The sequence below is a fragment of the Halyomorpha halys genome, unplaced genomic scaffold, assembly GCF_000696795.3.
Source record: "Halyomorpha halys isolate HHAL.00 unplaced genomic scaffold, Hhal_1.1 Scaffold426.1, whole genome shotgun sequence".
In the NCBI taxonomy this organism is placed as follows: domain Eukaryota; kingdom Metazoa; phylum Arthropoda; class Insecta; order Hemiptera; family Pentatomidae; genus Halyomorpha; species Halyomorpha halys.
The window spans coordinates 50,862-72,822 of record NW_027108013.1 but is presented as its reverse complement, the minus strand read 5'-3'; the positions used below and the strand labels follow the sequence as shown (position 1 = coordinate 72,822).

The 21,961-nt window shown below is 29.3% G+C and overlaps 1 protein-coding gene across 1 annotated transcript in view; it reads left to right on the top strand.

Moving 5' to 3' along the window:
• LOC106682590 (ribosome biogenesis protein BMS1 homolog) overlaps positions 1–21,961 on the top strand; it is a 48,330-nt gene that overhangs the window by 17,540 nt on the left and 8,829 nt on the right. Inside the window, exons 9-16 of the mRNA XM_014423530.3 lie at positions 1,762–2,034; positions 3,519–3,883; positions 7,464–7,651; positions 10,229–10,400; positions 11,475–11,623; positions 13,979–14,167; positions 16,787–16,917; positions 19,424–19,535. Coding sequence (XP_014279016.1) covers positions 1,762–2,034; positions 3,519–3,883; positions 7,464–7,651; positions 10,229–10,400; positions 11,475–11,623; positions 13,979–14,167; positions 16,787–16,917; positions 19,424–19,535 — 1,579 coding nt within the window. The remainder of the gene's footprint in view (positions 1–1,761; positions 2,035–3,518; positions 3,884–7,463; positions 7,652–10,228; positions 10,401–11,474; positions 11,624–13,978; positions 14,168–16,786; positions 16,918–19,423; positions 19,536–21,961) is intronic.

Below are 21,961 nucleotides of genomic sequence, written 5' to 3'. Positions count from 1 at the left end.
AACAAACGAAAAACGACAGGACTTTTTGAATGCCCTGGTATGTTTCCTTCTTCAGCTTTTAATAATTTATTGTTTTTAAAAAATTTTTTTTTATTCATATAAAAAATTACCTCAAATATGGTCCGACCAGATGATTAAATCTATGAGTCGGTGCCAAATTAACACATAAAAATGATGGACATAAATGAAATATAATTATTATAATTTTAACTATTAGGGTGCTGTGAAAACTACTACAATTTATTAGCTAGATCAGTGCAATATGAATTGATCTCATGTGATACAAATAATAATTCAATTAAAAATTACTAAATTGAAAATAAAGTAACTGAAAGGACTTTGAAATGAATAATAATGCTGCAAATTTATAATTAGTGAATTAATATAATAATGTGAATAAAGCAAGATGATATAGAATAGGATCAAATGAGGATCCAGTATATCTAAACAAATAATATCTATAACTAAGCACGCACATATATAGCTAATTCTAATCGTAATATAATGAATAATTATGTGGAGTTACGAAAAAATACAGGTAGATATGGTCATTTGGTGAATCAAAATCAGTTATTGGGAATCATAGAAGTAAGAAAATACTCATTCAAATATTTCTCTTTTAGTTTTCTTTGTGGTTGATTTATTTATTAGGTCTTCTAGTTAGCGATTGAACAGATATAGTACCATATAGTTTGAATTACGTTTACCAAATAAATTGTAATAGGGTAGTTTGATAAAATTAATTTTCTTTCTATCATTTTTTTAGAGATATTATTTCTTTTCTAAATTAATTACTATCCATAAATTTTAAGATAATTCTGTAAAAATAAAATATTAGGTTTTAAACAATACATCAACAATTTTGTACATTTTGTTAGTTTTATTTCTGATTACGAGCAGAAAAACAATAAATAAATAAATGACTATTTTAAAATTATATTGTAGTTACTTAAAATGTTCAAATTATCTCTAAAATTAGTTAGTTTTAATTTTATAGCAACAATATTCCTTGTTAATGATATAGAGCAGAAAGGAAAGTTAAATTGTTAATGAATGGAATATGGTCTGGGCGCGGTAAAAAAAAACTCAAATAGTAGATAATTATACTATTTTATTGAGCCAATGTTTCGCCCCACGTTCCAGGGCTTCGTCAGGGCTAAAAAAGATACAAACACATAGTTACAAAAGGAAAAAAAAGAGAAAAAAACATAAGTGTAAAATAACAGGGGTATACAATGTAAAATAGTAAGATATAATAAGAAAAATTAAAGGTTGTAAATAGTAAATGAAAAGGGTAATAGTAACAGATAGATAAGAGAAGAAATATTAAAGAAAATACAAATAAAGAGATGTAAAAAGAAAAAAAAACTCCTGGGAGGAGTGGGGACGACAGTTATGCCACAATAACGAAAATAATTTGTAAAGTAAACATAGTAAAAAAGTTAAAGTTAATTAGTTTAAAAAGTTAAATTGTTAATGTTTTGTCAGCGACTGTAGGTGTTATAGTACCTTAGGTACTATAATTTTATTACATTAGTTTTAATATTATTAGTTTTCTCTGAAATCAATGAGAATGGGGAATCATTTTAGTCCTTTGAAAGCTTCCTCAATTTTTTTTTTTTATCTAATTTTCGATTATAGGATTGAATATTCTTACTTTAAACTTGTGAATAACTTAAAATAATTATACATTTATTTTAATTTATTAAATTATTGTTATTATCAATGATTAAAATGTTAATAGTAAAACGTTTTTTACAGGATGGAGTACGAAATGGACAACGTTACAAAGCAGTCAGGAGGAAGGCTGTTTGAAACTATTACAGATCAAAATGATGGGAGAAAGCGGAGGAAAGTAATATTCGAAAACGATTCTGAAGACGAGCTAGAAAAAATATCTAAGAAGCTGAAAAAAACTTCAGATACGAGTGGTATAGAAAGTGATGATGAATACGACTTCAATGATGTTGATGGAGATGAATTGTTACGAAGAAAGATGAAAGAATGCAGTGATGTTCAAGAAACTCCTGGAATGTTAGTATAACATGGTGTAATAATTGTAAATATCATCCACAAAATTCTATAATATGCATATTATTTTTACTCAAAAATATTTAAAAATCTGGTACGTTGCGCCCATCACTCAACTGTCTCTTACCACTCTACATATGTTCCCAAATTTTGTGTTGATTTGTAGGCTTGTGTTGACGTTACCACTATTTTTATAATAAAAAAAAAAAATCTCGGAAGACCAGAGAAAGTGAAGATTTTGAACAAAAACTTTTTATTTGTCTGTTACATAAAATTCCTATTTTAGGATTTAAAGATTGTACATTCAAGAATATAACAGTTTAACATAAGTAAAGCAGCCGTAATGAAATCAGGAAAGATTGGGCAGTCTCGTTTTTTTCCTTTAGGAACAATTGATTCTAACTTCATTATTTCTCCTTTATTTATTCATAAAATTCCGTAATATTTTATATTTATCCAACGTTTGCGTTATTAACAATGAGAATTTTTTTTTTTTTCAAATAAACAAAATTAGAAGTACTTTAAAGGAAGATTTTTTTTTTTTAAATCCATTATTTAAGCCCTATCTCACTATTTCAATGAGGTTAAGACCTAGCCGATATTTGATTCTACTTTGAGATGGAGACTTTAATGAAGATCATTTTCGAGAAAATTGAAGAAATTTGAAAAATCGATTCTATAAAGTGACATTTTCGGTTATTCGTTTTTATTGAAAAAGTTACTGTTACATCTCAATACACTCGCCTTATTTATGTAATTTCAGTTTCATACGACTTTTCGTTTTTTTAGCTAGGCTGTTCACGGACACACATACCATTTTGCAAGATTAGGTTTTTTGGACTCGGAGACTTCAAAACATATATTTCCATTGTTACTCAAATTCAAAATTTTGCTTAATTGCAATGTTTTTCCTCAGTATTTATTGCAGGCAAGTGAAAATAGAAATGTTATTTTATTCTGAGAGCAGAATTATTATAATTAAAGTATTTCATAATATTAACTAGTTCACATATGCAGCTATTTCTTTATTTATAATTATGATTTAAAAATCACTGATTGAATTTATGTCTAATAATCTGTGAAGAAAAATCGCTTTCATTGATTTTTAATTGGAAAATCCCTCAATTTGAAAAAATTGGGAAATTTGAAAACATACTTCATACTGCAAAAACTTTGGTCCAATATTACTTCAAGAGATTATTATTCTTATAAACTTTATTTACAGATAAAAATTTTTAATATAGTCATATATAAATATAATTTTAATATATATTTATACTATATTTTAATATAATTATTATATAATAACATGAAATAAAAAGGCAAATTTCAGCTAATTTTCTCTAGATCACCTCAGTTAAGTTAAGAAATCTGGTCAATAATTTATATTTTATATCATCATTATGATATGGTAAGCCTTTATAGGTGTTGCATTTTTTTTAAAAATGATTGAAGGCTATGATTTAGTAATTGAATTTGTTTTTCAGATATAAAAGCATTTTATCTGATAAAGATAAAGAGCTGAGAGACAAGATCAGTGGAGCATTATCATTACTCGAAAGTAAAACTCTGAGTGATGACAAAGGATGGTCAGACTGTTCGAGTGACTCTGACGACACCGCCGATGAAGGAAATGAAGAAGAAACTGAAGAGTTAAGTGTTCCTTGGGAGAAGGTTGGTGACCAGTTCCCTCAGTCCGAAGATGTTTCTGGAGAGAGCGATGCGGATGATGAAGACGATGATGAACTAATGGATACAGATCTTAACTGGAAGACCAATCTTGCCGAGAAAGCAGCCAAAGCCTTCATAGAAAGGCAATCAGACAAGTCAAACTTGTATAAATTAGTTTATGGTTGGTAGAACCTGTTATTATTATTTCTTACAAAATACTTACATATAAGTGAATAAATATATGAGATGTGTAGCTTCGAAACCAATTTAAAAATTTTCAGGGAAGCGAAAAAAACTTCCCATTGACATGCCAATCAGTTTTGAGAAATTTTTGTTATTTTATCGAAAAAACTAACATCCATGATTATTTCACGGTAGTTTCACAACTTCAGTAATTATAGCTTTCTTGGAATTTAATTTAAATTTTGGATGAAGCTGGTTTTGTACCAAACTGGATGATTAATCACCATTTTCAATACAGTACACACTGAATAATAATATTGTAAAAAAGCAGAAATATAATTTTTATGAGTAAAGAGAAAGATGCCAATTTTTTTTCTTGATGAAATTTCAAGAGAAAAGGTAAAGACAATATTAATTGAAAAATGACAATTTGAAAAAACATAAACTTAATTATAAGATGAGATAAAATTAATTTAAAAAACTCATTGTAAGAAAAAAAAAATGAAGTAATTATTGTTCAGGGACTTTTTTAAACATGTTTTCATGCTCGTCATTATTGACGCGTCTTTCATTTTCATCCTTTCAAGCTTGCTGTGACATCCGGCAACCACATTTTTATGTCAAAGGAATCCCAATTGGACCCAAACTGTCACCTTCACAAAACCAAAACCCCCTCGTCTAAACATATTGCTCGTGATTTTTTTTTTTTTCCCCATGACAACCATAACACTCCTTGTCAACGCAGATATCGCCTGTGTTTTTATTTCACCATGGCTACCGTAACACAATGTCACTAGATCCATATATCTCATATAGTTCGCTTTTCTTCTGGATTCTCCATTCACCCTCTTTCAACAGAGGTCTAAAAATTTTACAGAGAATTTTCCTCCCTAAGATCTTCTAAGCATTTATTGTGGCGGTGCAAAGGGTCCAAGTTTCCACAAAATATGTCACTACTGGTCTTACCACAGTTTTGTATAACCTTAATTTTGTATTAAAATATATACTACAAATAAATTTGACATTAGTTAAGTAATGGCATGATTCAGCCATGTGGAGAATATACTCATCAATAGCTCTCCAATATCCTTGAACATAAGTATCGCCCCTGGTCTCGATTAGATCAAATTTTTTTATTACATTTTCTTTTTTCAATATGTGTGATAGTAATGAATTTTCACTTATAAATTGTAGTATACACGACTGTAGAAATTAAAATGACTTTAAAGTCACAACTCAAAATTTCTTAGATCGAACGTGAATAAAAGTCTCGACCCTTTATTTTACTAGGTACAATATCAGAAAAAAACTTCAACATGTCATTTGGGCTGATACTTTTCCTTTTTCTCCCCATTTTTGACGGAGGAAAAAGGGATTATCTAGCTGGTTACCACCTTATTGTAACCAGAGTCAGAAGGTCGAGATTTAATTCTGCGGGCCAGCACAAAATAAAATTCAATCTGTCCTATCCAGATTTGAACCAGTACCACAGCAAAACTAAATATTTTTGTTTAGTTATTCATAGAGTTCGTAATTTCGTACAATTGCATCTTTTGTTCTCTACCTTTGAATTCCGCCAAATCTCAACAGAAATTCAAATCATGGAAATGATATTAAAATAATACTAATTTTACATTGTATAAAATTTAATGCTTGAACTAAATTTCTCATATCATACACAAATAGGTGTACTATTATTTATTCTTTGTCTATTCTTTTTTTCCCTTATTTAATTTGTAGTTTAAAAATTAGAGTTCTACTACTGGATAGTTTCTCTACATGCTGTATCATTATGTCATTATGATCAAATTTGCTTGTTGTATTTTTTATACAGTTGTAAATATCAATAAATAAATAAAAAAGTTTAGTTTAAAATTAACTACTGGAAGATAATTGATTGACCGTGTGTATAGATGAATGGAATATGGTCCGGGTGCGGTAAAAAAAAAAACTCAAATAGTAGATAATTATACTATTTTATTGAGCCAACGTTACGCCCCACGTTGCAGGGCTTCGTCAGGGCTGTTTTGACGGCAGTCAAATTACCCAACGTCCACCAAGTTTGCCTTTTTGGAACACACAAGTGTGGGGATACCGACGTTTATTACTTAATTCAAATAAATTTATTCATCAAGAATTTATTGGTACTTTAGATTTGCAGCAAGTGGCAAAGGTTTAAATGTTCAACACGCTATCACAATCTTTAAGTGCGCAAAATGTTAATAATCAAGAGGAACATTTAAACGAGACGAAAATTTCGCAATAATGCACTTCCACAATAATATTATTGTTGGAAGATTATTGATTGACCGTGTGTATAGATGAATGGAATAATGGTCCGGGAGCGGTAAAAAAAACAAACTCAAATAGTAGATAATTATACTATTTTATTGAGCCAACGTTTCGCCCCACATTGCAGGGCTTCGTCAGGGCTGTTTTGACGGCAGTCAAAAATAAAGTGACTTTATAAAATAAACAGCCCTGACGAAGCCCTGCAACGTGAGGCGAAACGTTGGCTCTATAAAATAGTATAATTATCTACTATTTGAATTTTTTTTTTACCGCACCCGGACCATATTCCATTCATTAAAATTAACTAATTCGAGGTAGAGCAATGCATTGATTAATATATAAAGAGTTAATTGATTAATATATAAAGAGTAACACAATAGAAAAAATGAAGAATGTTCTTGGAATTCTATTGACTGGTGGTTTTGATTAACTATGAAAGTATGAACATTGGGAATCACTGTTACAAACAATAATTCTATTTTCCATCTGACTGTTGTGACTGGTTGGAATTTCAATTTTTTTTTTTTTAAATATTATATTGTATTTATCATCCATATATATTATTTTAAAAATAAATTAATTGATGAACCTATACAATTTTTAATAAAACTTTTGAAAGTTTTTCTATATTAACTTATTACTGGTTAGTTATTAAGTTAATAAACACATAATGAGATGGTTGGGGATGTGGACAAAGAGGAACAAAAAATAATTAACAACTATGTTTTTGCCGATGTTACGCCCCACTTTGCAGGGCTTTGTCAGGGCTAAAAAAGATATAAACTAAAAATATATTAACAATGTAAGATAATAACATACAAAGAAGTAAACTAAGGTGGGATTAAAATTTATGTAAATATGAATGAAAAAAAAAGATATCAAAATGAACAAAAAGCAATAAAAATAAGATATACAATAATAAGTATATATAAAAAAGAAATAACAGACTATTATATTTAAAGTGAACAAGGGGCGTTATAACACGTAGATATAAGAGATATAAAAACAAAAATTGTACACTCTAAGAGATAGAAAACTAAGAAAGAAAGAAGAGAATAAATAAAGATAAGGAAAGAAAAATATAAATATAATAAATAAATAAAGAAGAAATTGGGACCGTAGTGTTACATCCGGTTTTTATCACTTATTTGCTGTCTTCAAAACATGACGAGTGGATGGTTCCGATTTTTTCTTTCTTTCTTTATTATTATTATGTTTTTATTTTTTATTTAAAACAACTTTTATAATTATTAATATTATAATTAAGAATTAAAATCATTTTAAAGGAGGCATTGCACAACAAGTAAAGAGCGAAGATGATGATGCAAGTGACGGAGAAGATGGAACTATTGGAGGATTATTCAGGGCAGTGAAACGAGAACAAGAGGCAGCATCAAAAACGAAAGATACCCTCGACACGGTTGACTGTTCCAAATTTGATAATTCTCAAATGAGGGACTGGAGCCTTGAAAGCGTAAGTTAGAAATTCTGTTTATTTTATTTAATTTTTTTATCTATTTACATCTTGTTTGAATATATTAGAAAATACTGCCTTTTTTTTTTTTTTTTAATTTAATTTTATCTTTTCAAATAAACTATAAAATTGTCAATTAATGATTTTAACCACAATGGTGCCTAGTGTAATAGACTTTTAATTTTTTTTTTAATACTTAATTTTATATGGTTAATTATAATACTAAGGAGTACAAAAACTAAAATTTATAATTACTATTACCAGTCAGATGCCTTAAAATGGTTATAATTAGTAATAAATGTTATTTTCAAATAATTAAATGTTCTCTTTAAACTTGTAAATGGGTAAATGCAAGTAAAATCTGACTATTATCTTAATAACACCTATTTTCCTCTTATTTCAGTAAGTTAATTATTAAATCCTTTCATAGTTTATCCATTTTTCATTACATATAAAAATATGAGATAGGTAATTTTTTCGAACAAGAAAAATTTAGGGTACTTTAAAAGGCACATCTAGTAAAATATAACAGGAACAAAATTATATTACATAATTAAGGAACAAAATAATAATAAAGAAATGAACTACTCCCTTTTACAATTATGAGAGATAGTTGACCGTGGATGATGAATGAGGAGAAGATGGTTGGGGGTGCGGTCAATGAAAAACACAAATAAGTACGATTAACTTATTTTAATGTGCCAACGTTATAGATTAGCTTTCATCACCCTGAAAGATTTTCATTGTTATGAATTATTTACGTTATATATGAAATAAATAAAACTTATTTATTTTTTCTAACTAATCTATTAATTAAACATAAACATTCATATTAAATGTTGTTCAAAGTGATTTCCTTAAGCAGTAATAAATTTTATACCCGTTGATAATGATATGGGTGAAGTCCATCTGCAATGAGAGTTCTCCATACTGTAGTTGGCATAATATTTAATTCTGTTCCAGCTCTTCGTACACTACCAGATGGATTATCATCAAAATATTTTAATATGGTCGCACTCCTTTCTTCATTTCGTAAAGGGGCGAAAATATCATCAGCACGTGGTATTATACCAAATGTACCAGTTCCTCTAAGACATTGAAACATGGAGCTAAACATAGACGTGTTTGGTAATCTTCTATTCGGAAATCACCTGGCATATTCACAACGGGCAGCATTAGCATTGCCATTGCAAGAACCAAACACAAACACCATATCAGCATATTCACCATTAGTATAAATTGAAGGCATAATAATGAGCGTTCTGCGAAAGCCTATTCAAACTGATAAATGTTATTGACAGTTCCCAATGCTAATTCCAAATAGTATTAACCCTTATGTTGCCAATAGATTTTATACTCTTAGTAGGGATAAAAGGCCGCATTAGTATTCTATCAAATCCATCTCTTAAACAAAGCATTTGCGGACATACCTTCACTTTGAACATAATTTAATATGAAGGTTAATGGTTACATTTAATAAATAAAGTAGTTAAAACAAATAAATAGGTTTTATTTATTTCATATAACGTAAATAAATCATAACAATGAAAATCTTTAGGTGTGAATATCTCCTCAAGAAAGCATTTGCGGACATACCTTCAGAAAAATTTTTTTTCTTGTTTTGAGGTCCTTAGTTCATATTTTCAGTTTGGTCACTTAACCCTGAAACGTCCTGTATAATGAAGTATTTTGTTTAGTTTATGTGCACTGTCAATATTGAGAGTTGTCTTCATGTTTCACAAGTCGCAAGTGCACGATATTTACTGCCTCAGATATTTTTCTCTATATTTATATTAAATATCTCTATATCTATATTTAAATTTTACACAGTTGAGAAGTATATGATATAAACTGTTATAAATAAATTGGTTACAAACATTTCAGGGTTCATTTGTCTTAAGAGATAAAGTCTTATTACTGATATTGAAATTTGATATTAATCTATTTTGGAATGAAAGGAGGTATATATATCTATTTCCGGTCAAATCTGCAAACAATGTGATGTTGATGTTTTTGTAGTAAATGAGAAGTTCAGAGTATTTGTCAAGTAGGTGTTGTAGTATTTGGAATCTGCGAGCAGATTCTTGTCGTTTCAGTCTAGTATTCGGAATCTGCGAGTAGATTCTTATCGTTTCAGTGTAGTATTCCTTCAAAATCCTTACCCATCCCAAACCTATTATTTCTTAATCTCTCATTCCTCATCCTTCGAGGCATCTGAAAAGAAGATGGCCATGGGATCTTCTAATTTAAAGCAATGATTGAAGTACCACAATTGGGTGGTTTCTTCCCAAGATTATGACGTGTTCTGAAACATTTGTAAATTTCAATAAATAAATAATAAAAAAAAGATATTAATCTTTGGATTGATATCTATTGGAGTTTAAAGCATTATAAACATTTAGAGATAGGCCATGATTTTTCTAGTTTCCTGATTTATAAAACTAGAACATCTTTTTCATGATCTGAATTTCTGATCACGTTTGGAGGGATTTGAAGCTTGCTAACAAAAGATGTAATTGCTCAAAAATTTGTTCGCTATTTATTTATATTTGAAATAATATCTGTTAACCTTTCCAGAATATTGAAAGCATAAAAGATTGCTTCGTCACGGGAAAATGGGAGCACGGAGAGGATGCAGAGGAGCTTTTAAAACTGGACGAACTGTCTGAATCTGAAGAGGAAATATACGGTGATTATGAGGATTACGAAACTGGAGAAAAATTTGTTGCTCAGCCAAAAGCAGAGAAAAGTAAGCTTATACATATTTATTGTTTTTATAATTATTTATTTTTGTATTAGTTTGATTTGGTTCCATGTTCTGGGATCAGTTCTGTTAAAGCCATCTCAATTGACTTAGTCTATTTGAAGCAAATCTTTAAAGAACAATCAATATAAACTGGCTCGGATTATTTATTTGATGAGGCCAACAATAGAACATAAACATATAATAAAACAAAATATATAACACATAATAAAACAAAAGATTTAAAAATAAAATTAGCAAAATAAGTTATGAAAACAAAAGAAACAATTTACAAAATCAATAGATATATATATTTATATATGTAAAATAAAATACTGGATGACGGTCCCGAAGAAAAGATGATCCTCTCCAATAGGTCAGAGGAAGATATTTTGTTGTAAAGATGTGTAGGTTATTACTTTGTAGTTAATTACCGCTGCAACTCTTAAACTGGTCACAAGTTGATGGGCTCATGTCTGTACTGGCTCTTTAATGCATTCCTTAATTAAATTAATTACCGCAATTGTATTCATAAAACGCAGTAGACTGTATTATATTTTTATCACAATTAACAGTCAAGATGTACAAAACCAAAATGGACTAAAAATGTCAAAATACATATTTAAATATACAAATACATACTGAACAAAATGAAGATCATTGCCCTGTTGCTAGGAGACACCTTAGCAACTGTCTAACAACCCTCTACAACCGTTATGTTTAAACTTAATTATTATATTACATAGACTTCTTCTCAAATAAACAAAAATTCCAAAGAAAATACAAATAAAAATAAATGTAATTAAATTAAACACTAATACTACGTTAATACTATTTATAAAATATTCAGAAATTAATTATTAAATATGGCCTTAACAGTTTATTCCTGGAGACACTGCATTCATATTGGATATCATATAAATGTACCACCTTGATTTTAAGAATTTATGATTGAGGAAGCATTTATGATAAACTTTATATATTCTATATACTCTATTTATTCTATTACTATTTTGGTATACATATATTTTATTTTCATTTTCAATTTTTTTTTTAATAAGTTTTGTGTTTATTGAAAAGAAAAACCTGATGAGCCCACTAAAGAGGAACTGCTAGAAAAAAAGAGGAAATTAAAAGAAAAATTTGATGCTGAATATGACAAAAAGGGCGATGACGATGAAGATAATTATTTTGATGAACTGAAGAGTGAAGCCAATAAACAAGCTCAAGTAAGTAATGTTGTATCAGGCTCATTTAATTTAAAATGGTCAATTTTGCATAAGGAGTCAAAAGTTATTTTTCAAACATTATTATAATTTTTTTTTTCAATTATTACTATTATTTTGAACATTCAATACCTGTAATAGCATCCTTTCCTGTGTCTCTACCACCAATAGTTATTCTATCCTCGCGTATTTTATTCTAAATGGAAGTTTTTTTACCTTGTCATATTAACAAATCAATGCGAACAACTTCCTAGGAATAAAAATCCAGAATTATATAATAAAAATATAGAAATAACTTCAACACTAGTTAATCAATCTTCACGTAACTCGGGAGTGATTTAGAACTCTATAAACTGTATTGAAGGGCACAAACCGGGTCTAATTAAACAAATTTGAACCGGAGATGTAAAATAAACTTGTTTTCTTTATTTGAAACCAATATTTCACCCTTATAATGGCCTTAAATCTAAATTTAGGTAACATAGGTGCACTATAAGATTTTTTAGGAGTGAAACAAAGTTCATATTCATTTTGAGCACCTCAAAAAATACTTAAATACGAATTTTCGAAAATAATCGGGAAATCAAATTTTCACCTTTTGAAAAATGGTGGTAATATAGGTAAAAAGAGCAGACATTAAACAAATCCTTCAAATAGATCAAATTAAAATATTTCTAATCTTTAATTTCTTTGAAAAATATTATTAAGTGTTTCAGACGACACTAAAAACAGATATGAATTGAATATTCCTAAAACAAACTTTGTTATTTATTTTATTTTATACCTTATCGGCCTGGTATGGGCCTTACATGTTTGATATAACCGTTATATTATATTTTTTTTTTTAACAGTTGATTATGGGGGGTATAGGTATAGTCTCGTACAAAAGACACCCCTAACTATGTACAATGTTGTTATCAAAAGAAGAAAAATAATAAAATAAATAGATAAGTGTAATGCTTCTTAATAAAAGAGGAATGTAAAATTAATAACAAAAAATAATGATATTGGTACAATTAAATAAAACAAACAATTGCCCTCTAATAGTGAAAGGAAACAAGTTAATTTGAAAAAGCGACGAGAGAAGAAAATAAAAAATAATAATGAATAAATAAAATGAGTAATAATAAAAAGTAAAATTGAGGTAGTGTACTATGAATTAATTTTATATTTATTAAAATATATAACAGAATGTCCTGCAGCAGTCTGGGCTTCAGTCTTCGGGTTGAGGTTGGGTTTCCCAGGTTATAGGTCACAGCTCCTTTAACTGTTGGCAACTGGGAGTGTAACTTCATGAGCTGTTTTTTGATATAATCCTCTATTGACTCCATATGTAATTTGCGATGCAATTGGCTATTTCTTATGAACCAAGGAGCATTAACTGCGATTCTTAGGACTTTATTTTGAAAAGACTGTAGTTTTTTTCTTTTCGTGAAGGATGCCGCTCCTCAGACTTCAGAGCAGTACATCAGCAGTGGCCTGAGAATTGTTTTAAATATAAGAACAGTTTTTTCTGGTTTTAGTTTGGAATTTCTGTTTAGAATATGATATAGCATTGCTAACCTTGTATTGAGTTAGTTTGATGTTGATATGGTGATTCCAGGTAAGGCAGCGATCTAGGTGAATTCCCAGGTATCTTACTGTTTAAGCTTTGTTGATCTACTTTTCTTTAAACCTCATTTTTTTTTTTTTTAATAGATATTATATAATATCGTTTAATGGAATCAGTAAAATTTATTTCTTATTCTTTCGGAAAGAGACGAACCGGTTGGTGTTTAATAATAATGGAAAAAACTTTTTTTCTACTGGATAAAGCAGAATAGCCCAAATCTTCCCGAGAAAATCCTGAACATTTAGCAAAAAGCCCTATCACATTGGCAGCGCATAAATACGAACAAACAAATATTCATTTTTATGTATAAGATTTTCAATAAGCTTAATATAAAAAGAATGTTACATTCTTGGATTGAACAGAATAATTATTAAGAAAGATGATTTCTTAATTACATTAACTACTCTACTTAACTTGTTAAAAGTTTTCAATTGCAATTTCTTCCATAGAACTGAGATCACTAAAATTAATCTTTGAATTTTGATATAACTCATGAGATCCTATTTAATTTAGTGTATTAATAAAAAAACAACAATACTGGCATACTAGAAACCCTGAGAAAATTCGATGCATGCCTTCTTGATCTTCAAATAGAGAGCAAAAGGTATGCCATCTAGATCTTCAAATAGAAAGTAAAAGCCATTTATAGTGAAATGACTCATTTCTTATTCTTAAGTACTTTTATTATATTTCTGACGTGGTTTATTTTCAATATAATTAGTAAACTTTGATGAATATTTTTGCAGTTGAACAGGACGATGTTTGAAGGAATCGACGATTCAGTAAGGGTTGAGATTGAAGGTTTTCGAGCTGGCATGTATGTTCGTATGGAAATTAAAAATATGCCATGTGAGTTCGTTGACAACTTTGACCCTAGTTATCCGTTGATCATGGGAAGTGTTCAGCCTGGTGAGCAGAACATAGGCTTTATCAAGGTATAATTTGAAATTTTATTATATTAGCAAGCTAAGATTATTTTATTATAGTGGACAACTGAAATTCATAATTTCTTTTTTTCTTCTTCAAATTTTAAACCTATGTTTAAAAGTATAATTAGAAATAGAATTGTAGTAGGCAACTAAGATTTTATTAAAATGATTATATTTTCTTCTTTTTTTTTCTTCAAATTTTCAACTTATGTTTGACAACGTTTCGCCCCACTTTGCAGGGCTTCATCATGGCTAAAAAGATACATAAAACAAATAAAAATATTTTGACATTTTAGGATAATAAGATACAGAGGAGTAAATTAAGGTAGGGTTAAAATTATGTAAATATAAGTGAAAAGAAAATTGTATAAAAATGAACAAAAAGAAGAAATAAAAATAGTTATGATATAAAATAAACAATGATAAGAAGAGAGAAAAAAAAAAACATTTTACTATAAATGTTGTGCTGTCCAAAATCATTGGGTTGACTTATACACAGCATACTTATGACTATGTAAAAGTGAAGCACAGGTTTTTTATTCCTATTAATATTGGGTTATAAAATACGTTTGTAGCATTTTTTTCCTGGTGATTTCAATAAAAACTTCAGATTCTTGTAAATGTTTTTAATCAATTATATGTAACCCATTTCGATCTATTACATGTTGCCATCTTTCAGGTAATTTTTTAATTCTATTCTCCCAGAACTTCTCAGATTTTTGCGCAATGAACTCCCTTCTCTACGTGCGTTTCAGTTCTCGTGCGAATTGAAGTATTTCCAGTTAAGAGAGTTTTGAAGAGCCCGAAGGATTTTAGGGAAAATCTATTGGGGCAGGGTCTGGTGAATAGGGCGGGTAGAAAAAATGGATCATTAACATTGCGTTATAGGAGGGAATCGCTAATGGATATGCAGTCCAATAAATTCTTTTCCGTCAAATTGTGGGGAACCCATATATCACTTCGAGAAACATATCCCACAGCCCTTAAATGATTTGAAACACTTGCATGAGATAAGTTAAGTGGTTTTGCTTCATCCCGTATCGTAGAGCGTGGGTTGTTTGTTACTAATGCTTGAATTCGGTCATCATCAACAGTTGAAGAACGACCCGAGCGCTTTGAGTCTTCCAAGTCAAAATGTCTGGTTCTGAACCAAGCAAACCACTTTCAAACGGTGATTTCTCCTCAGGCATCATTGCTATACACACTGCAAATCTTGTTAACTTTGTGCAGCGGATTTTCCTTTTCGGAAATAAAAAATCATTAAATGACGAAAATAAATTTTTTCCTATTCTATTTTGAACAAGCAAAATACCACTTAAAGATAAGGAATCTCGGTTGAAACTGATGCATAAAAGTACCTTAATTAATCCTTTTTTTTCACAATATTTCAACATTATTGACTAAGTAAACATGATTTTATAAACGCAGAGAGCATTAAATTGAAATATTGAAAAACGCTATGAACTTATTTTACAACTCAATATAAATAGTATTTATTAATTAAATAGCATAATTTTTTTTTTTATTGTCACATAAAAATTTGTATTATGTACTAAAGTTGTATATGATTTGTTTTTCCTTTTTATTATTTTTCCCTATAAAAAAAAAAGTGAATAGGAGAAATAATAACCCGTAAAAATAGAAAAGTAGATATGAGAGAGAGAGAGAGATAAAGAAAAAAATTAACTCACTAAAAGACAGAAAATTAAGGAAGTGTATTAATTTTTTTTCCCCTCTCTCATATCTACTTTTCTATTTTTAGGTATTATAACGTCTCCTTTTTATTCTAATCTAATAGTTTACATAATTGTTTCTTTTATATATATACTTATAACTATTTTTATTTCTTCTTTTTGTTCATTTTAATATAATATTCTTTACATTTACATAATTTTAACCCTACCTTAATTTACTCCTTTGTATCTTATTATCCTACGATGTCAAAATATTTTTAATTGTTTTATGTCTCTTTTTAGCCGTGATGAAGCTATACAAAGTTGGGTGAAACGTCAGCAAATAAATGGTTGTTAACTATTTTTCGTTTCTTTTTGCCTGCCCTCAGATCATCTTCATCGTATTTTGAAAAAAAATATGATTAATCATTTATATATTTAATTAATTATTTTCTATAGAGATCTTTGTTTTTAATATATTTCACTTTTAAACAACACCGATATTTTGTAGTTCTTTTAGAAAAGTTAATATTTTTATCCAAATAATTATTATTATGTAGGGTGTCCCAGTAATATTCATCCCCATTAACCTCAACAATTTTTGGAATTCTGCTTTGATTTTCGCTGGGTCATTGCAGTGGTACGTGCTGCTTCTTTTGAGGTATTGTTAATCTTATAAACTTTCTCCCATTCTCCTCCAAAGCACTTGGAATTTGCAATGAGATGGGATAGTCTTGTTTATGGATTCTGTTACCAAGGCAAATTTATATAGGGCATTATTTCTGGCACGTCCTGAAGGAATAAATTGCTGAAAGCTATAAATATCGGGCATTTTTTAGATCCTTTTAAAATTATTTAATTTTTGATATTTGAATGCAAATGGTGTAGACAATTTACATAAATGAAATTAATTTAATTTATTACATCTATTATATTTGTATTGTTTTTTAAGGTCCGTATAAAAAAGCATCGGTGGTACAGTAGGATATTGAAAACTAGGGATCCATTGATCATCTCGATGGGCTGGAGGCGTTTCCAAACAATTGGAGTGTTCTCAAAACAGGAAGACAACATGAGGCACAGGTATTTTTGATGCAAAATTTATTTATATGATTGACCATACGTGAATTAGAAGATGATTACACATAAAATATATTTATATATTATAATATCCTCTTTTTTTATAAAAAGTTGTTTTTTATGTATGGGTGGTTTTAGTTATATTTTATGTATCGATGTTAATATTTGTTGATTTTCTTTTATTAAACCAATAAGCAAGCTAACCAGTTTCATCATTCAGAACTTATGGAGGCCAAAACAAAGTTGTTTCAAATATTTCAAGATGGCGGTACACGTTCTTCCGAACTTTGTGGAATTACTGCTGTGTTGAGTGGGTGGAATGAAATTTTTCAATTTTCATTGTTTCTTTACCACAATTATAGTGCAAATTAATCTAAGAACAAATAGAAGACAATAACATTATCAATGAAGAATTTATATCGTGAATTAGATCGGTTGTACTACAATCGATTTTTATAATCGACGATTGAACATCGAGGCATGAGAAGAAACAAAGGAAATGAGGACACTTGTTGCTTAGGCACGGGAGAGATGACGTCTCCTGGAAGCAGGAGTTGCTGACCATCCTTTGTTTACGGTCAGTGATGGATAAATAGAAAGAAGACATCAAAAGTCTGCAGGTATCCAAGAAGAGATATCATTGAAGGAAGAAAGAGACTCTTTGTTTGGATCGCCAGTGGATTGTACGTGTCCTAGAAACCAGAGGAGGAGTGACCCTTTTCGAGGTAGAAGACATTGAAAATCATCAATCATCAAAGAAGAATATATGATTGGTTAGTTTGCTTTACCTAGGATTTAATTATATTTGTAAAAGTAGCCGTTTATTTAGTTAAGTGTCTTTGTGTTATGATTATCTGGAAAATCCGCCCTGAGGTAAGAGTCAATAATGTTATGTAATTTAAAATAAATTCTTATATCTGTTTAATATTAAATCTTTTCATTTGAAACTTTTAATCATCAAAGCTATATTTTAGATCTGAGAACAAATAAAAACTATTAAGTTTCCCTTTATTTATTTTGATAAACCTGAATATTACAATATATATTGTACTATCCACTTTTTTCATAGTTATTTTTTAAATATAGATAGTTTAGTTATGTGTTATTTTATGTATTGTCATTATAAATATTGTTCATTTGTTTTATTAAATCAAAAAGCAAACTAATAAATTTTTATCAGTAAAACATGGAGTAAAAACAAATCATTCTAGATAGTCAAGATGGCCGGACCATTCTGAAGTCATGTTGTTAAATCGCTGTCATGTTGTACAAATGGATTTAAATATTTTATACTTCTGTTATTTTTCTGCCATGATTATATTAACAGTAAATTTAAGAAAAAATAGAAGAGGAGAACAGCTATTAAGGAAAAATCTACACAAAGAAAATTATAGATAAAAACTTTGAAAAAGTTTTTGCTAGAATCTATGTTTACATCAACTATTTATTGAGGTTTGATAATGGACAAAGGAAGAAAGGATTTTTTTTTCCACTATTATCTAAGGTTTTGTACAGTAAGAAAGTGAATAACAGTGAACAAAATGTTAAAACGAAAGTGTAACTTATTAACAGAAACTTACTAATTAAGGCTTATATAATAATAATACAATAATGATTGATTAAACAGAAGCTCAAGAATTTGTGAGTAGGTTTCATTGGAATGTATATCGTGTAATATTCAAAATTTATTTAAAATAAATAAAAGGAAATTTTATAGTTTTTTATTTTTCTCTGATTTAAAATATAGCTTTGAAGATGACAAGGTTCAAATGGAAAGATTAAATATTAACTAGATATGAGAATTTTATTTTAAATTTTATAACATTATTGACTCTTATTTTAGTGCGGGTTTTCCAGACAATCAAAACACAAAGACACTTGACTAAATAATTGGCTACTTTTACATATATAATTAAATTCTATGCTATGCAACAATTACCAATTACATAATCTTCTTTAATGATATAATCTTTGATGTCTGGTGACTCTTGACGTCTTCTTCTTGATCCAGAAGTCATCCCCTTAGCCCTCAACCATAAGTGTTCCCAATAAAGAGTCCCCTGCCCAGATGTTCGATACAAACATTGATTGCAGCACAACGGTTTTGAGCTTTTGCTTATGATTTTCTTTATGAATATTATTCTTTAACACTTATTATTGACTTCTATTTTTTTCTTAAATCTACTGTAATTACAATCATGATAGGAAGATAAATAAAGTTGAAAATATTTGAATCTGCTCAACATGGTAGCAATTCTACTGACTTCAGAATAGTGCCGCTATCATGAAACTCTTAACGATGTATTTTGTGACTCCATATTTTACTGATGAAAATTGGTTAGGTTGCTTTTTGATTCAACAAAAAAAATGAACAATATTTAATATCGATACATAAAAATAAAAACGTAACTAAAATCATCTATACATAAAAAACAACTATTTATTAAAAAAGAGGAAATTAAAATAGGTTAGTGAAAGTGAATTTTCTAATAAAATATTTTCTTTATAGGATGCTGAAATATACGCCGCAACATGTTGCTTGTATGTGCCATTTCTGGGGCCCATTAACTAAAGCTGGTACTGGCTTCCTGGCTTTGCTTAATTCGCCTAATCCTGAGCAGGTAAATTTTGTTTTTAATTTAAAGTTTTGAGACCAAATTTAAAATAAAAATTATTACATCTATTGATAAAACTTTTTTTATTTATTGTTAGTATAATTTATGAATAAATGCTTAGGAAGAAAACCCATTTTTGTCACAAAAAAAAATTATAATAATAATTCGATGCAGTACATACATCACAAAACTTTCAATTACTAGCTTATTTTGATTTGAAATTTATTCTTGCTAGTTTCAGAATAGAAACTAATGCAGAAAAACAAAAGTATAGCATTCATTCAAAATTTAATTGTTATAGATTTAATATTGAAAACACTAAAAATTATTTTATGGAGTTATCCTATTAACTGAAATACTTATATATAGGTCAAGTTAAATAAAAGTTATTTATTTAATAATTATGTTACAAGAGAACATTGTCAAGCTGCCAAAACGAAATTCTCAGATTTTCTTCAATTTTGTCTTAGTTGTAGTTATTCTAGCCTTCCTTCGCTTTTGCTGAAAATATGCCATTTGATGCTTTATTTGTATCAAATGATAATGTAGGGGTTCTGGCATTTACTTCTACCAAAAGATAGTCCGGGTTGTGGTGAATAAAGGTATCAAAATAGTATAAGAAAACTATTTATTGATAACCAACCCTTCGCTCTATATTGCAGGACTTTGTCAGGGTTAAATGGAAAACAAGATACAAAGATTGTGAGAATTGACATAACTTTTTTATTTTTATTTATTCATTGACATTTACCACTGTACATAAAATACAACAAGTAAATTTGTAGTAAGAACATAATGCTGTTTTATAGCCATGTAGAGAAACTATCAATTGGTAGCACTCTAAAAACATTTTTACAATATAAGGTCTCGAGGCCATTTTCTTTTCAGGCGTCTTAGAGGGTTGTCAGGAATAGAAGAGGAAGAAAGATTAGGAAGTAATGGGTTTGAGTGATTAGGGAGTTTATTATGGAAGGATTGATATCTGGTTCAGGCTAGATCAGTTACATGAGGAACATTTTGGATGGTTTTATTTGTGACAAAGTAAGTAGCATTGAGGATTTTGGATTGTAAGGATTGGATACAAGGGGAATTCTAAGGTTTAATGAAGCCCCAAAGCTCAACTCCGTATTTTCAGATAGGCCTTATTATTGTCATGTAGATCAGTCTTTTGTAATGAATTGGAAGTTTAGACCGTTTTTCTAGTAAGTGCTGTAATAGTCGGAATTGGCATGCAGTTTCCTGTCTTTTCAGTCTTATGTGAGTATTCCAAGTTAGTCGATTGTCAAGATGTAGTCCAAGTTAGCGTATCTGTTCTACAGATAAACATTATTAAAGTATACTGTAGGGCAGTCATCATCAGGTTTACGATGAATGGTAAAGGTGATTTATTGGGATTTATTTTTATCCTCCAGTTTCGGCACCATTCTTCGAGGGCTGTGATATGAAACTGGAGAGTTTGGGATGCAATCAAAGGGTTATTATTAACTGTGAACACACATGTGTCATCAGCATATGTGGTGAGAATAGTGTTACGATTAATTGGGATGTCACCTTTATAGACGGTGTAGAGGATGGGACTGAGGATACTACCTTGAGGAACACTAGTGGATTGAGAATAGAGGGATGAATAGGAACCATTGTGGTTTATTTGGAATAATCTATTAGAAAGAAACGGATGATGAGAAAGTATGTAGGAGGTAGGAGTTTATGGAGTTTGTCAGACTCGATGAAAAGTTATTTTGCTCTTTGTCGAAAAAGACTCCCGTGCAGTACATTCCACGCTCCAAAGAAGACGAGACAACGTCCACCAGACGATGACATTGCTGGATAGTGAAGTGGGATGTTCGGAATCCAAACTGGTGATCTGGGATTATATGATTGGAATCTAGGATGGGGTTTCAAAATGAGTTTTTCGAGGATTTTGCCCATGATCGGTAATAGAGAGAAGGAACGGTAAGAGGATAGATGTTCTGACGGCTTTTGGAGTTAGGATATCATTATGACAACAGATAATTTGCATGAATCAGGAAAATATTGGAACGGAGAACTGCATTATATATGTAGGTGAGGAATAGGGTGGCTTTTCGAGGAAGGAGTTTAAGGATGTAGGATATTATTAGGTCGTATCCAGGAGCTTTGCGGGTAGGTAATCTCTGAGTGATGCTCGATATTTCTGAAGGATGAAATGCTTTAGGTGGTAGGGTCATTTGGAATGGAGACATAACATTAAAATAAATATACATAGAAAATATGAAAACAAAATTTTAAAAAAATTAATTTTTTTTTTGTTAGATCTATCACACCTGACTGTATCTATTAGTAACTAGTTTCTAGTCCTCCTGCATGTATTATTCGTTAAATTATTACTATTAGTTCTTATATATATTTTATAAACATAACAAAAACAAAATTATTTGTTTATTTATTTTATT